We start from the raw sequence: 18177 nt of genomic DNA, 5'->3' as shown, positions 1-18177 counted from the left end.
GTAAAGCACACGTTAGGAGCTAGATAACTGATAGATATAAAAAAGTAGTTAATGCAGAATCTTCATTTAATGAGGGTGTTTATAGTGGGGTTCCACAGAGATCAGTAGCCTATTCCATGTTTCTTCAGTGGTCTGGAAGTAATAGTATTACTGCCGATAAAATATGTAAGTGCGACAAAGACTGATTGATTGGTAAACAATTATGAGGACAGGACAGACATACGGAGGGCTACATCTATGCAGCAAGGAAAACTCACGGCTGCCTCGTGCCAGCTGCCTTGTGCTTGTGGGGCTTGGGCTGCAGGGCTCTTTCATTGCTTTGTAGACTTCTGGGCTTGGGGTGGAGTCCAAGCTTTGGGACCCTCCCACCCTGCAGAGTCGTAGAGCTTGGGCTCCCACCCAAGCCCGGAAGTCTATACAGCAATGAAACAGTCCCACAAGCCAGTGTCACTTAGCATGGACCAACTGCGTGTTTTTCTTTGCTGTGTAGACATATCCATAGTGTTCTGGGTCAGTTGGTAAACTGGGCCCACTCAAACAAAATTTGTTTTAATACAGCCAAATGCAAGGTCATACAGCTTGTAGCAAGGAATTTAGGTAATTCCTACAGAATGGGGGATTATATGCCGGGAAGCAGTGGCTCTGAAATGCATTTAGAGGTCATAGTGGACAAGCAACTAAACATGAGCTCTCGGTGTAATGCTGTGGCAAAAAGTGCTAATACAATAAATAGGGGAGTAATGAGTAGAAGTAGGGAGGTGATTTTACCTCTGTATACAGCATTGGTGAGACAGATATTGGAATAATGCATACAGTTCTGGTGTCCACATTTTAAACTGATGTTGAAAAACTGGAGTGTGTGTGGAAAAGAGCCACCCAAAAGAAAAAAATCCTCACAATGAGGGACTTAAAGAAGTTCAATCAATTCAGCTTATCAAAAAGAAGATTGAGAAATGGCTTGATTACAATGTACAACTACCTTTACGGAGTGAAAATACTGTGTACTTACGGGCTTTTTGTCAGAGGAAGGCATAACAAGACCCAGTGGCTGGAAGCTGAACGCAGATAAATTCAAATTAAAAATTAGGGACACATTTTGAACAGGGAGGGTGATTAACCACTGGAATAAAATATCAAGGAAGTGATGGATTCTCCATCTCTTGATGTCTACAAATCAAAACTGGGCTATCTATCTGGAAGATACAGTTTAATCAAACACAAGTTATTGGATTCAGTACAGATTTGTAGATTCTAAGGCCAGAAAGGACCATTGTGATTATCTAGTATGATCTCCTGTGTAACACAGGCCGTAGAATTTCCCAGAATAATTCCTATAGCATATCTCTTAGAAAAACATCCAGTCTTGATTTCAAAATTATCAGTTATGGAGAATCCACCGTGAGCTTATCCGTGATGAAGAATCTACCATGACCATTGGAAAGTTGTTCCAATAGTTAATTACTCTCAATTTTAAAAATTTATGCCTTATTTCCAGACTGAATTTGTCTAGCTTCAACTTCCAGATGTTGTATCATGTTCTACCTTTCTGTGCTAGAATGAGGAGCTCATTATTAAATATTTGTTCCCCATGTAGAGACTTAGAGACTGTAAACAAGCAACACTTATCCTTCTTGTTGTGAAACTAAATAGCTTCAGCTCTTTGAGTCTATCTCTATAAGGCTAGTTTTCTAATCCTTTAATCATTCTTATGGTTTTTCTCTGAACACTCTTCAATTTATAAGCATTCTTCTTGAATTGTTGACACCAGAACTGGACACAATATTCCAGCAGTGGTCACACCAATGCCAAATACAGTTATAACTTCTCTATTCCTCTCAATATTTCCCCTGTTTATGCATTGCCAGAAGCTGGGAATGAATGGTAGGGAATGGATCACTTGATGATTACCTGTTCATTCCCTCTGGGGCACCTGTCATTGGCTGCTGTTGGAAGACAAAATACTGGGCTAGATGGACCTTTGGTCTGACACAGTATGGCCATTCTTATGTTCTTATGATCCCATTAGCCCTTTTGCCACGGCGTCACACTGGGAGCTCATGTTCAGCTGATTATCCACCAGAACCCCCAAATCTTTTTTATAGTCACTGCTTCCCATGATAGAGTGCCCCAGGGGTGTCTGTGTGGAATCTTTTGTTCTGTGATACACAGGAAGTCAGATGATCTAGTGGTCCCTTCTAGCCTTATACTCTATGGATCATCAACAATGTTGCCAATGTCAAGAAAGATCATGATTTAGACCCCAAATAATCAGCTGAGGATTGACAAAGCAGGCGCTCCGCCCCACCCTTATGCCAGAGTGTGTGGGGGAGGTACACATTGCCCTCCCCTCTTCCTACCGTTAAGGAATTCTCAGCTGGCCATTTACAGCAATCTAGAACAGTGCAAAGGAAACAGCTCAAAATGGAGATTCTGGCCCCAAGAGTTTTATCTTTGTGCAAAAGGTATTGTGATTAGATCACTCTTTTGGTTTTGCTTTTAAGTTCAGGGTTTTTTTTTAATGGTTAACTCAAAGGTTAAATGGATTTTGAGCACACTTTCCAAAAATAGTTTATCTTTGGCTGAATCTATGTGTGGGGCATCTCAGCCCAAAAGAAATTTTCTGGGAGAAATTAACGTTCAAGTGTAAATGAACATTTATAATGCTTTCTCAGTCTGAACTACAGCATTAACTGTAACTATTTTTGTAAATTCTGAAATGTGTATACTTCTATAGAAGCAAAATTTTAGATTTTTTTTCAAAGGAATCCTCTTAAAATATTGACAAGTTATTAAAACTAAAAATGTTGCCTTTCAAATTTAAGAAAATGTTTAATCATTTCCTAGTGTACTACTTTCATAAGCAGCCATTTTAACTCAAAGGTGGGGTTTTTTGGTGATGAAGTGTTTAAATATTTTTGAGGCCTAATCCTAAACCCGTTGAAGTTAATGTCCCATTAATTTCTGTGGGGTATAGATGAGGCCCAGGTAGCCCTATTATGATAGACAGTCTATAAAAATAAAGTAACTTATGGGAGGTGGTGGAACTGAAATTAAACATTTGTTTTGGTTCAGGTGTTACTTTCTGACTTTTTCAGTGGAAGTGAAGAAGCTCTGTCCAATGAAGACTGTGAGAATGTTTATCACTTGGTGTATTCAGCACACCGGCCGGTTGCAGTAGCAGCTGGGGAGTTCCTTCACAAAAAGTAAGCTACCTCTCATCCTGGAATGAAAAACAGATTCATGATAGCTTCCTGAGACCAGAAATGCCTAGTGAGATCTAGAAGTGACAGGTTGATATATAGTAAGTATGGCCTGATTCAGCAAAGCACTTAATCACAAGCTTAACTTTTTAAGCACTGACTTTCAATAGGAGTACTTGCATGCTTAAAGTTACTCATCTACTTAAGTGCTTTGATAAATCAGGATTTATATCATGGTTTTCTTGCTGTACAGTTTAAACAGTAATTTCTATTAATTTAGGACATTAAAGTACAAACAAATATTTGTAAAGATTTGTTAATTTATGTGCAAATCCCTTGATTTTGTGTCAGGTTTTCATTGTAGCTTCTGGTACTACAAATTGTGGATATGCCTGTGTGATTGTATAAATTACAATTATTATTTAAAGGCATTTATTTTACTCAACTTTTAAATAATAGGATACCAATTTACTCCAAAGTTAGCAATTTTAACAGGATTTTTTGTTCATTTACTTGCATGTCAAAAAATGGAGTGAATTATTAGTGGTAGCTAGATACCTTTGATGCCAGGTGATCAGAGGTGTCCAGAAGTTTTTCCTTCACTCTGCTGTACAGCATGGGAGAACTGCTACCTCAAATTCAAAAGACAGAATCTCAACTGGTTGTTCCTTTGCAGTCTAGACCAGTTGAGGATCTTAAACAATCTTTTTAACGCTCTGAAGTATTTAGTATTTTCTCTTCCCCATTTTTAAAATTGTTAAGGATTTTTGCAACTTTTTACAGACATTTTTTTGTATAAGAATTCATTTTAATGGAATTTTTCAAACCAGAATACACTTGAAAGAAAAGGCCTTTTATACAACCAGCAGTTTATTTCACCACTGATATTTTGTGTTCCCTTTGTTATTTGCATTTTGAAAATGAGCTTCTCCCCCCCCCCCAATAACACCCTAGATTTCCTCTTAGATCAGGCACAAAAAATATGACTCTATGCTTGTGGTGACAGTCTTTTACTATGAAAGTGGATGTGATGTTGCAAATTCAGTAATATGACCTCACTGCGTGATAAATAATGGAAAAAAGTTCTTTTATACATTATAATAAAATATCTTCAGTAATTAACAAATGTGGCAAAACAAGTATGAAAAAATCTGAAAGATAAATTAGTTTGTCTAACATGAAAATTTCTCCCAGTGTGGAAAGTCTCTTTTGAAAGTGATGTTATTCTATTTCCTATAAACAGGCCCGCTGAAGGGGGCAGGGGAAAGGGAGCAATTGCCCAGGGACCCGGTTCTCCAGTTTACAATGTTTGCAAATTAGAAAAAATTGGTACCATAAATAAAATGTGAAATGTATCTTTCACTGCCATTGTGCCCCTTTTGAAATGCATCCCCGTGCAAGACTCTTCTCCACCATTGCTTGTTCTCCAATGTGCCCTCCACTCTTGGTTTCACATCCCATCAACCTATTTTTCCTCCTCTATTCCCAGTCCCGGGACCCCCTGGAAAAGATTATATCATTCCCCAGGCGATACTTACCTCACTGCGATGGTGGACTGACTGCAGAACAGTCCTGGAGGGGGTTCCTCCAAACCTCACATGCAAATAGGGCTTCCATTATGTTGGCTTAATTTACATGTGACATCATATCTCCTGTCTGGAAAAAACCTGTTGCAACTCGTCCTGGTTATATAGATTACAAGATATTTTTAGTAGGTACACATAACTCTCTACATACCAACTGTACATACATCTCACAATGTTTAAGATGACCAGTATTATATAAGTTTTTATTTGATACCTCACACAACATTCTTGTTAGGTAAATTCTATGACAGCAATGTTTTTGTTGTAATGATAGGAGTTGCTGACACAGAATAGTGAACCCTTTGTTAGCTGGCATCAGTGGCTACTTCTGTGTCACAGCAACACCTAACATCTGCAGGAAAAATGTGTGGTGGTGTGATGAGGAAAGTACCTGAAATCCCTCTAAGCCAGGTAGGGCCAGAAAAGTGCCTACAGCCAATCCTCACTCTTTAGGCATCTGCCAACACAGAAGAACATAGAAATTGGTATACCAGATCAGGCCACAGTGTCCATCTAATCCAGTATCTTTTCTCTAATAGTGGTCAGTACCAGGTGTTTTAGAGGAAGTGTAAGAAATCCTATAATGTATAATTATAGATTAGTTTCTTCCTAACCCCAACCTATTAGTGATTACCTTGTGCCCTGAAGCTTTAGGTTCTTGTTTGAGTGATTGCTCATGTCCATTCCATATTAGGGGTGTGTGCTCGCCACATGCACCGGTGCCAGAAGTTTTTCCCTCAGCAGTATCTGTAGGGAACCTGCTCTGGCCCCCCCAGAGCGGCGCGCACATGCCGCAGTATAAGGGGTGCTGCTGGCTCCCTCCACCCTCAGTTCCTTCTTGCCACCAGTGACGGTGCTGGAATGTCTGCTGCATTGTCTCATTCTCTGTTCATACGAACTCTGTAGAATTCGTAGTATAGTTGTAGATAGTTGTTGTTACCCATAGTTGTAGTTCCTGAAGTTATCATAGTCCCAAACAGGACTCAGATGGGGGACGGGGCGTGCCCTGATCCTCAGGCTTTAAGCCTGTGATCGCTGCAAACAGCCTATGCCCGTCAGTGATCCATATACTAGCTGCCTAAGGTGCTTAGGCAAGGGACACATAAGTGACAAGTGTCATCTGCAAGTCCTTCAAACCTAGGACGAAGAAGGAGTACGATATCAGTCTAAAAGCGCTCCTAATGGAGTCGGCAATCACTCTGGCACCGGAACAACGGTCCAACTCCGCACCAAGCACCCTGGCCTCTGTGCGCAGTGCTCCGCCAGCGCTGTCCACAAGCTGGCACCGGTCTCCCTTCACGGCTCCAATCAAGAAACAGAAAAAGACTGTGAGGGGAAGATCTCCTACCTCCTGCAAGGGAAAGGAGAGGGCTGGGGGTGAGCCAAGACCCGTGCTGGGCAGCTCAACGCCCCCTTCAGGAAGTTGGGCCCCAGCTGAAGTCGAATGGTGCAACCCATCCCATACTTCGCCTGTGACTCCAGATAGCAATGCAGGCCCTGGCCAGCTTCTGGTACCATCGATGCCCAAAGCCCTTCAAACAGCTCAGGAGATCCTGGCACTCCCGGTGCCACCCACACTGGCTCCAGCGGTACCCCAGTCTCAGGGAAAATCCGCATTGGGACCTATGTGTGTGTCGCCGCCAAGGACCTGGTACCAATCACATGACTGATCAGGGATCAAAGGCCGCCAATCGCTGGGCCGTCATCGCCCATCTCCAAGAAGGAGGTCGCCCTGCGCAGGAAGATCCTCCCAGCAACCGGCCCATAGTAGTTCCTGGTCCCATTTGAAATCCCTGTACCGGTCGAGTAGTGTGAGGCATGGATTGCTGGGTGTCCGATGCAGATTTGCCAAACGCTGTCGGTCCCTGAGACCCTGACCTGCACCGGTCAGACAAGAGCCACCTCTCCACCCGATCCTGGTCATCCGATACCGACCGCTCCGCTAATAGTTCCGGCACGGAGCGAGTTTCCCTGACTGCAGGACAAGCCCCAGTACCTGCGGTGCCACCTACATCATCAGCACCAAAACTTGTCCCATGGCCCCAAGCGCAGTGGCGATCGGTGTCAGGAGGCTTGGAGAGGCCAGTGGTCTTGGTATCCCATTCCACTCCTCTGCTCAAGGCTTCGGGGGGTAAGACTCCTCAGATCCAGGACGACCTAGGGGAGCAAGTTGCTTGACTACCAATGGACGTGGAGGTTTCCATGGCACCGGCATCGTCCTCGTCGTCGCCAGAAGAGGCTATCATGGGGCCCCCTCACCCAGTTCCTCAGCATGACACCAAAGCACAGCAGGAGTTTTTGAAGAGGGTCGCTTCCAATCTGGGGCTTCAGGCAGAGGAATGGGAAGAGCCCTTGGACTCTCTTTTTGACGTCCTCTGTTCCTCGGCTCCTGCTAAGGTGGCTCTACCCCTTCATGAAGGGATTTCTAAAATCACTAATGCCCTGTGGCAGCCTCCTGCTTCCCTGGCACCTATCTCTAAAAGGACTGAACGCAAGTACTTTGTGCCAACCAAAGGGCATGAGTACTTATACTCCCATTCAGCTCCCAATTCACTTGTGGTCAAGGTGGTTAACCACAAGGAGAGGCAAGGACAACCCGGGGCCACCCCTAAAAATAAAGACTTGAGGCTGGATCTCTTTGGACATAAGGTTTATTTGTCTTCCAGCCTTCAGCTCAGAGTGGCCAACCACCAAGCCCTCCTTGGCCAATATGACTTCAGATGAGGCAAGCCATGGCCAAGTTCGAAGGGTCGTTCCCTGAGGCTTCCAAGAAAGATTTCCGAGAGATCTTCGATGAGGGCATGACCGCGGCCAGGGAGGCCCTCCAGGCGGCGTCAGACACTGCTGATGCCTGCGCATAGCTTCCGCTGTCTCCATGCGGTGAGCCTCCTGGCTGCTCCTCTCTGGGTTGTCCACTGAGGTCCAGCAGGCAATGCAGGACTTGCCCTTCAACAGCCGAGCCTATTTGCGGAGCAAACTAACAGCAAGTTGCATGGCCTCAAGGTCTCCTGCACCACCCTGAAAACCCTGGGTCTCTACATCCGGGGGAACTACCCTCGGCAGGACCAGCCGCACAAACGAGCCAAGGACTACAAGTGCCACCCGACTCCATCCTCTGCCCAATTGGGCTCGACCCGTAACAAGCAAGGGGCCAAATGGGCATTTTGACAGTGCGCCTGAGGGCAACCTACTAGACTGTTCCCCGGATCCATCTTTCCCAGTGTTCTCCAACCGCCTTTTCTTTTTCCTCCCTGCTTGGACCGCTATAACTTCAGACCGCTGGCGGCTCAGCACAGTGGAGCAGGGTTATACCCTTCAGTTCCTTTCTACCCCAACTTCCCATCCACCTTCCCCGTCCCTCTTCAGGGACCTTTCTCACGAGTCTTCTCGCGCAGGAGGTAAAGGAGTTACTACAGCTGGGTGCGGTGGAAGAAGTTCCTCTCAAGTACAGGTTCTATTCCCTGTACTTTTTAATCCAAAAGGCCAACAGCGGTCTACGGCCCATCCTGGACCTGAGAGACCTCAACAGGTACATGAAGAAGCGAACGTTCCACATGGTCTCCCTGGTGTCTGTCATCCCCTCCCTGGATCTGGGAGACTGGTATGCCGCCCTCGACTTGAAGGACGCATACTTCCACATAGCGATCTTTCAAAGACACAGACTCTTCCTCCAGTTTACGGTGGGCCCCCACCACTACCAGTTTGTGGTCCTCCCATTCAGCCTGGCAACAGCACTGAGAATATTTACCAAGTGTATGTCAGGGGGGAGGGATAGCTCAGTGGTTTGAGCATTTGCCTGCTAAACCCAGGGTTGTGAGTTCAATCCTTGAGGGGGCCATTTAGGGACCTGGGGCAAAAAAACAACAACGACCTGTCAGGGACAGTACTTGGTCCTGCTAGTGAAGGCAGGGGACTGGATTCAATGACCTTTCAAGATCCCTTCTAGTTCTATGAGATAGGTATATCTCCATATATTATTATTATAGTGGTAGATGCTTACCTCAGGCGCCGGGGTATCTAGATCTACACATACCTCAATGGCTGGTCAAGAACAGCTCTAGATCTCAAGTCCAAAGAGATGTCGCGGTGCTTCAAGCCACGTGCTGCTCCCATGGGCCTCCTGGTAAATGACAAAAAGTTGACGTTCGTGCCAATGCAGAGGATAGAGTTCATTGGAGTGGTCCGGAACTCGACCTGCGCCAGAGCATTCCTGCCGCTGGAAAGGTTCCAGACATCATGGAAGTTTCCATGTTCCCCCTGACTAAGGCCAAGGTCTATCTGCGTCTGCGCGTCACATGGCAGCATGCACTTGGATACGGCCCATGTAGCAATGGCTGGGAACGGTCTATTCCCAGTCCCGGGACCCCCTGGAAAAGATTATATCATTTCCCGGGCGATACTTACCTCGCTGCCATGGTGGACCGACTGAAGGACAGTCCTGGAGGGAGTTCTGTTCGACAACCCCCCTCACTCCATCAAGTTGCTGCCGGATGTCTTGGACCTTGGCTGGGGGGCGCATCTTGGCGACCTCCACATACGGAATGTGGTCCCCGGGGGAGGCGAAGTTGCACATAAATGTCAAAGAGCTCAGAGCCATCCAGCTGGCATGGGGAGTCTTCCTACGCTACCTGTTGGGCAAGGTGGTGCTAGTCCTGACGGACAATACAGCCTCAATGTTCTACATCAACAGGCAAGGGGGAGCGTGCTCGTCAGCTCTCTGTGAAGAGGCACTCCATCTATGGGACTCCTGCATCAGCCAGGAAATCCACATGGAAGCTTGTCACCTTCCCAGCATCAAGAATATGCTGGTGGACCTGCTCAGCAGGGACTTCTTCTCTCACCACAAGTGGTCGATCCACCTGGAGGTAGCCTGCATGATCTTCCAGAGGTGGGGAACTCCCCAAGTGGACCTGTTTGCCACCAGACAGAACAGGAAGTGCCATCGTTTCTGTTCTGGGCAAGGTCTGAGCGGGGAATCCATCTGTGACACCTTCCTTCTGTCATGGTCAGGGGACTGATGAACGCATTCCTGCTGATTCTGCTCATCAGCTAGGTACTGACAAAGATCAAGAGAGACAAAGCGCAGATTATCATGATCACCCGGGAGTGGCCTCACAAACACTGGTTTGGCACACTCATGAGCTGGGCACATGGCCTCTCCCTGGCCCCTGCCCAACCATCCGAATCTGCTGTCACAGGACCACAGTTGGCTGTTGCATCCCAGTCTCACATCCTTGCACCGCTCAGCCTGGATGCTGCGTGACTGAACTCAGAGGAACGGATCTGTTTGGATATGGCCTAACAGGTCCTCCTAGAGAGAGTAGGAAGCCCTCAACCAGAGTGATTTAGCTGGCCAAGTGGACGAGGATTTCACTCTGAGCTTCTGAGCATGGCATCTCTCCCTCATGTTCTTCCATTCAGTCCATCTTGGACTACCTGCGTCACCTAAGGAACCAAGGTCTAGCACATTCCTCCATTATAGTGCACCTCGTGGCCATCTCCGCTTTCCATCCTCCGATCCAGGGTCAGACGGTGTTTTCTCATGACATGACGGTCAGATTATTGAGAGGCCTCAAGAGACTCTTCCCACAGGTGTGGACCCCTGTCCCACAATGGGATCTTAACTTGGTCCTCTCCAGGCTCACGGATCCGCCCTTCAAGCTGCTGGGCTCCTGCCCCCTTTCCCACCTGTCATGTAAAGTCTCTTCCCTGGTGGTGGTGACGTCAGCGAGATGAGTTTCTGAGGGTACGTCTACAGTACGAAATTATTTTGAAATTATTCTATTCGAATTTTTCGGAAGCGCTTTTATACATTCGGTCTTGTGTGTCCCCATTAAAGCGTGTGAATTCGGTGGAGTGTGTCCACAGTACCGAGGCTAGCATCGAATGTCAGAGCGGTGCACTGTGGTATCCCACAGTTCCCGCAGTCCCCGCCGCCCATTGGAATTCTGGGTTAAGCTCCCAGTGCATGATGGGGCAAAAACATTCTCGCGGGTGTTTCTGGGTGTGTGTCATCAGTCGCTCTTCCCTCCATGAAAGCTATGGCAGACAATTGTTTCACGCCTTTTTGGCGTGCAGACGCCATACTGCTTTCAGCAGACGGTGCAGTACGGTGCACCGCTTCTCTCCTGGTACTATGAATCCACCTCGCATTTCCTCTCATCTTTCTATGTAATCTCCATAAGTATCTACTCTTTCTCTTCCTCATCGACCGCTTCCGCTGCCAACTCTGATCAGCCATTGTGAACCGAGCAGCACAGCTTCCGCCACCAACTCTGCTCTCCCGCTCTGGCCGCGCTACCGAACTTCTCCATGTCCTGGTCTCCCGCCTCCGTGAAAGCTACAGAAGACAACCATTTCCCGCCTTTTTTCAGCTATCGTGAACCAAACAGCACCTCTTCCGCTGCCACTCTGCTCTCCTACATTTCGCGCCCTTTTTCCAGGATTATCTGTGCAGGCGCCATAGAGCGGCAAGCATGGAGCCCGCTCAGATCTCCGCTGCAGTTTTGACCATTGTAAATACCTCGTGCATTATCCAGCAGTATGTGAAGTACCTGCAAAACCGGGCGAGGAAGCGACGACAGCGTGATTACTATACTGATGAGGATATGGACACAGACATTCTTAGAAGCGTGGCAATTGGGAGATCATGGTAGCATTAGGCCATGTTCATGCCATGGAACACCGATTCTGGGCCCGGGAAACAAGCACAGACTGGTGGGACCGCATAGTGCTGCAGGTATGGGATGATTCCCAGTGGCTGCAAAACTTTCGTATGTGTAGGGCCACTTTCATGGAACTTTGTGACTTGCTGTCCCCTGCCCTGAAGCGCAAAGACACCAAAATGAGAGCAGCCCTCACAGTTGAGAAGCGAGTGGCCAAAATAGCCCTGTGGAATCTTGTAACGCCCGACAGCTATAGGTCAGTCGGGAATCAGTTTAGAGTGGGCAAATCTACTGTGCTGCAAGTAGCCAATGAAATCATTGACCAGCTGCTATCAAGGGTAGTGACTTTGGGAAATGTGCAGACCATTGTGGATAGCTTTAATGCGCTGGGGTTCCCTAACTGTGGCAGGGCAATAGGCGGAACGCATATCCCTATCTTGGCCCTGGAACACCGGGGCGGCCAGTACATAAACCGCAAGGGGTACTTTTCCATGGTGCTGCAAGCACTGGTGGATCAAAAGGGATGTTTCACTGACATCAACGTGGTATGGCCGGGAAAGGTGCATGACGCTCGCATCTTCAGGAACTCTGGTCTGTTTGAACAGCTTCAGGAAAGGACTTGCTTCCCAGACCAGAAAATTACTGTTTGGGATATTGAAATGCCTATAGTTATCCTCAGGGACCCAGCCTACCCCTTAATGCCATGGCTCATGAAGCCATGCACAGGCACCCTGGACAGTAGTAAGGAGCAGTTCAACTATAGGCTGAGCAAGTGCAGAATGGTGGTAGAATGTACTTTTGGACATTTGAAAGTGCGCTGGCACAGTTTACTGACTCTGTTAGATCTCAGCACAACCAATATTCCAATTGTAATTGCTGCTTGTTGTTGTGTGCTCCACAGTATCTGAGAGAGTAAGGGGGAGACGTTTATGGCAGGGTGGGAGGTTGAGGCAACTCGCCTGTAAGCCAATTTCGCACAGCCAGATAACAGGGCGATTAGAAGAGCGCAGCAGGGCGCGCTGCGCATCAGAGAAGCTTTGAAAGCCAGTTTCATGACTGGCCAGGGTATGGTGTGACAGTTGTGTTTGTTTCTCTTGAAGTTACCCGCCCCCTATATATATATGAAAGGAAATAAAGTCACAATTGTTTAAAAACCGTTCTTTATTATTTGTTGCACAACTCACTAAGAGAAATCAGAAGGTAGACCAGGGGAGTGGGGCGGAGGGTATTGGGTTAGGGGGGTGGAGGAGGAGGGAAGGATTTAATGCTTTATGGTACTCCGCAATTGTTTGCTTCCACGCATTCAGCTGAGCCCTATCAGTGCGGGAGGACTGCATAAGCTCGGCAAACATGTCGTCCCGAGTTAGTTTTTTCCACCTTCTAATCTGAACCAGCCTCTGGGACGGAGTAGATAGGGGCTGCGTTGTAACATTTGCACCTGCGGGAGGAGAAAAAGGGAGGTAGTATTTTAAAAGATACATTTTAGAGAACAAAGGGGGGACACTTTCTCAGTGAAACAGGCAATACATAGTACACAGTACATGTTCTTTCTGTACAAGGTCGCATTTTGCCTCTTATACTGAGTGCCTGCCACTTTGGTGTGAGTAAGCCATCATACGCGGCCGGGCAACAGAATTCAGCTTGCAGGCAGCCATGGTAAGCCATAGGGGCACGCAGGGTTCTGCTTCTTCCGCATTCATTTCAATGCTTTCAAACTGCCAGTCCCCCTTTCCCATAGCAAGCAATGCCTGGTGGGTTTGCCATATAAAAGGGCCTGCGGGCTCTCTGGGATGATTGTTTCACACAGCGCACCCCCTGCACCCTCCCCCCGCACCCACCGCGTGGCTCCGATGAGGCTCTGAACAGGGATGAGCCCTTTAAACTAAACGCGAACAGTCCAGCGCAGCTGGGTTTGCCCCCACCACGTGGCTCCATCAGGCTCTCTCTCACCAGAAGTGCCTTCTCCAGGGTCATGGTCTGGGAGCCCGCCTTGGGAGTGTGGGGAGGCTATTGGCTCCAGCGTTAAGAATAGTTCCTGGCTAGGGGGAAGTTGGATTCCCCACTTGCCACCTGTGCGCTGTCCTACTCCTCCTCCTCTTCATCCTCCAATAACTCATCCTCCTCGCTCCATGCAACTCCCCCCTTTCAGGGGTCATGGACAGTGATGGGGTAGTGGTGGTGTCACCCCCCCATAATTGCATGCAGCTCACAGTAGAAGTGGCATGTATGGGGCTGTGACCTAGAGCACCTGGTTGCCTCCCTGGCTTTTTGGTACACTTGCCTGAGCTCCTTGATTTTTGTACGACACTGTTCTGTGTCCCTGGAGTAGCCTCTTTCTGTCATGGCCCTGGAGACTTTAGCATACGTATTTGCGTTTCTTTTTTTGGAACGTAGTTCTGCCATAACAGATTTGTGTCCCCAACATGTGATGAGATCCAGTACCTCCCATTCGGACCATGCTGGAGCTTGTCTGCGAACCTGGGACTGCGTGGTCTTGTGATGGTGGACTCTGCATGGTCGCCTGTGATGGTGGACTGTGCTGATGGTCACCTGCGCTGATGGTGACCAAACAGGAAATGAAATTCAAAAGTTCCTGGGGCTTTTACTGCCTACCTAGCTAGTGCATCAGAGTTGAGAGTGTTGTCCAGAGCAGTCACAAGGGAGCATTCTGGGATAGCTCCCGGAGGCCAATAACGTTGAATTGCGTCCACAGTACCTGTAACCCGGAACTGCGATCTCGATTTTAGCGTTACTCCACTTGCTGAGGTGGAGTACAGAAATCTGATTAAAGAGCTTTTTAAATCGGGGAAAAAAAAACATTTTGGTCGTGTGGACGGAATCCGTTTTATTTTGAATTAACTCAGCTAATTCTGAAATAACCGCGTAGCGTAGACCAGAACCGCTGTACGCGGTCATCTACTAGGACAAGGTTCAGTTGCAGCCACACCTAGCCAGTGTGCACAAAACTAAGTAAAAGTGAAGATTAAAAAACATACAAAGGTTGGACTGTAACTCATTTTTATCCTCAATATTTTTATGAAATAAAGGTCAGTAGTGGTGGGGGGAAAACAGCCTCCTTTCATAGTTAGCATTTTGCTTAAATACTTGAGTTCAATTTATGATTGTTAAAGCAGGCTGCAATCCAGTTTAGAGCCTCCTACAGTTAGTTCTTAAATTGGTAGTGTCACAATAACATTGTTTTTCAGCAAGATAGCCATACCATCACAAGACTTAAAACTTTAAAATACCAGCTATAATACAAACATTTTACACAAGTACATTTCATAATTTTTTCATTGTGTGAAGTGCTTCTGTCCCTGTGGAGCTGAACAAATGCAATTTGTTTGTTTATTGAGGGGAATGGTTTTTTGTTTTTTTTAATTGTATTTTATGAATTAACATGTTAGCCATAATGTTGAGCAAACAAAGCTGTTTAATATAAATATTATAACTCCTGTTACTTATTTCTAGACTGTTCAGCAGGCATGACCCCCAGGCAGAAGAAGCATTAGCGAAGAGGAGAGGACGGAACAGTCCAAATGGGAACCTCATTAGGATGTTGGTTCTTTTCTTTCTTGAAAGTGAGGTAAAAACAATTCTGATATCAATTTTATATATTTAGCAAAACATGAAACTTATTTAAGGTGATTGATCAACTTTTACAAACAGGTTTTAATGCTAGTGACACCATATGCATTTGATCCCCTTCTCCTTGTCCGTAAAGTAAACTCAAACCAATATCCTCCCTAGGACTTCTTTTACTCTTGCCTGGCTTCAGTGTAATCAACTCTGCTCTCCCCACTCTGGCTACTATAGTTCACCAGAACGTATATTTTGGTGGTGCCTATTGCAGGACAAACTATAAAAGAATGAGTCTGTGGAATGTGCTTTAAAAAAAGGAAGCAATCATATTTTCTGGGTAACTTTATTTTAACCAGTCACAAAAGAGAACAAAATCTAATTGAAGTCTCACAGCTTGAGTGTCTTCCAGATGCTCTTTGAAGGCATTTATTTATTTATTTATCTAATGGTCATACCAAATGTGTGCTAGTCACTTTCCAGACATTAAAGAAGTCTGGTGCCTATTCCAGGGAGCTCACAATCTAAAGATAGATAGACAGACTACTAGGCAGAATATAGTAACAGGGGAACAAAAACAAGGCAATGTATGTACAAATCAATGCCATTCACTGTAAGCCGCACAGCAGAAATTGGTCTTATAGGGGACTTAAATATGAATTGGGTAGCAGCCTTCTGATGGGTTCAGGAAGGTTGTACCATGTATAGGAAGTTGCTTGATCAAAAGCATGGAGGTGACTTGAAGAAGCTGACAAACAGACAAGCCTGGGAACATTGGTGGAGTGGAGGGATAGAGGCAGAATTAAATTTGAAAAGGGAGGGACAGAAATGTGGAGAGCTTTGAAGATGATGACAGGAAGCTTGATTCAATAGTAAGTAGATAACAAAGGAGGGATTGGAAGAGGGGAATGACATGATCAAATCTGTGGACAAAGAAGGGCTATGTTTGTGTTTGAGAAGCCAAAAAGGAGGGTGTTGCAGTAGCATAGGTAGGATATAATGACGGCTTGTACAAGAGGTTTGGTTGTGGGAGTGGAAAGAAACAGATGATCTTAGCGATATTGAGAAGTCAGAAGGGGAAAGATTTGAATGTAGTCCGATGGGTGTTAACATCTCCCAGAAAGCCACAAGTAGTCACTGAGGATCAAGGAGCCATGAGTGCAGCCTTTAGTGAGATACTTAACTTATAACGTGGGCCACTGCTGTCAACACTGGTTTCTGCCACTGGAAGGTTTTGAAGCATAGCCCTGTGTGGAGTAGATTGCCATATCTCATCTTGGTTTGTGGTGGAGAGAGATATGTATGTGTCCTCGGCATAAAATGATTGCTGAAGCCAGGTGGGTTGATGAGATCTTCCAGAGACAGGGTTTACAGTGAGAAGAGAAGGGTCTAAGGGCAGAATCTTGGGTAACCTGCACACAGAGCAGAAGGGAGGAGGAGGCTCTGCCAGAAGGACACTAACAGAATGCTCAGAAAAAGTGAATATGTGCCTCAAAGTAATTACAGCAAAAATCATTGAAAAATAAAAATATAAGGAAATGGGGTTATTTGCTTGCTTCTTCCAGGAGAGAGGCCTCTAGAGCCTGATTCTTTCTATGTCTCTCCCCTGGTCTGTCAAAGGTGCTGTTCTTATACATTCCTCACATTCCATCAGATCTTGCTGGAAGCTAGGTCTACTGTTATGGCAGCCATGATGAGCTTCAGTTCCCAATGTGCTTTGCTCCCTTGAATCTCAGAGAGATTACAAAGTGCCAGCCTTGTCCCTCCTCACTGAGGAGAGAGAATTTAGCTCATAGAACTCTAGCCTTGGTCCCTAAAGCCAGGTTCAGCACCATTACTTGGTAATTAGTTAAATCAGCATGCTGTGGTGTTACTTGTTGATAGTAGTTCATGATTGTCTTACAAGTCAGTGGAAGCTAATGTCTATTCTTTCCAGAATGATTTTTCTCAGTATAACTGAATGCTATTATTATAAAGAAACTTCTGATGGGATTTTCAGAAACACTCAACATTGACTTAATTCTGTGCCCATTGAGGTAAATGAGAGTTTTACCATTATTTTAAGTAAGACGCGAGTTAGGCCAATGCCGAGCAGTTTTGAAAGTATTGTGCATTATGTATCCAGATCTCAGAGCTACATTCAATAGCTATTTGGTTCCTGTTCCGTGTCAATGCTGAAAAATGGATAGGTCTGCACACAAACTGAAAAATCTTTATAATAATTTCTTGTCCATAAATAGTGCCCTCCCTCCTAACATTTTTAAACATTTCTTAGATGAATGTATCAGGTCCAGTTGCTGTTGTTGAGCTATGTTGTTAAACAGTAGTTCATTAGTTTTAAACTTTTAGCAGTATAGTTGTAAAGTGTTATGTTGAATGAACACTGTTGTGTAATTTTTCATTATTACAGTATATATTATGATACTTAAGATGTATACTATATTAAAACTAACATGAAATTCCCTATGCCTATTACATACTGTTAATAAAAGAAAAATAAACATCTCGATAGAATGTCCCATCCCCCCCGCATTGTCCACTATTATGACACCTTAACTCTACAGAAAAGTGTGACAAGCATTCTAATGGGATTGCGGGTTAGACAAGATGACCCTTGCAGTCCCTTCTAACCCTGTGATTCTATGATTCTTCTCATGTCATGATATAAGCCTTGACTTAGAAGACACCTGCAAGTAGAGTGTTATATCAGAAAAGAGCCCTCATTTCTTTCTCCCACTCCACTCACCCTTTGCATAAAATAAAAGTTTCACTATGGTTATGCAGTTACATGTCTTTTTGTTGGAAAGTGGACCTTCCAACATTAATTTCAAATGTAGTTTTCCTTCTTAGTGATACAAGAACACTGTCCTCACTCAAACCATTATAATAGTTGATGAAGCCATGTTTGAACCAGAAAGCTTTATTGACATTTGACTTGTTATTTCTAGTTGCATGAACATGCAGCTTACTTAGTGGATAGTTTGTGGGAGAGCTCTCAAGAACTACTGAAGGATTGGGAGTGCATGACAGAATTGCTACTGGAAGAACCAGTTCAAGGAGAAGAAGGTATTTGTGTCATTTTATTAAATACATTAAATTGATGTAATAAAATACGGTTAATTCTTCTTAATAAAAATGCTGTTAATC

The 18177-nt window shown here is 45.4% G+C and overlaps 1 protein-coding gene across 5 annotated transcripts in view; it reads left to right on the top strand.

Annotated features, from left to right (window-relative positions):
- STAG1 (stromal antigen 1) overlaps positions 1-18177 on the top strand; it is a 384051-nt gene that overhangs the window by 210787 nt on the left and 155087 nt on the right. For all 5 annotated transcript variants that reach the window (XM_034781835.1, XM_034781837.1, XM_034781839.1 and 2 more), the window contains 3 exons: positions 3096-3203; positions 14923-15037; positions 17979-18096. In XM_034781835.1, the coding sequence (XP_034637726.1) occupies positions 3096-3203; positions 14923-15037; positions 17979-18096 (341 nt within the window). The remainder of the gene's footprint in view (positions 1-3095; positions 3204-14922; positions 15038-17978; positions 18097-18177) is intronic.

The sequence above is a fragment of the Trachemys scripta genome, chromosome 9 (assembly GCF_013100865.1).
Source record: "Trachemys scripta elegans isolate TJP31775 chromosome 9, CAS_Tse_1.0, whole genome shotgun sequence".
Taxonomy (NCBI): domain Eukaryota; kingdom Metazoa; phylum Chordata; order Testudines; family Emydidae; genus Trachemys; species Trachemys scripta.
Note: the sequence above shows the minus strand (reverse complement) of the source record. Positions and strands in the feature narration are given on the sequence as shown.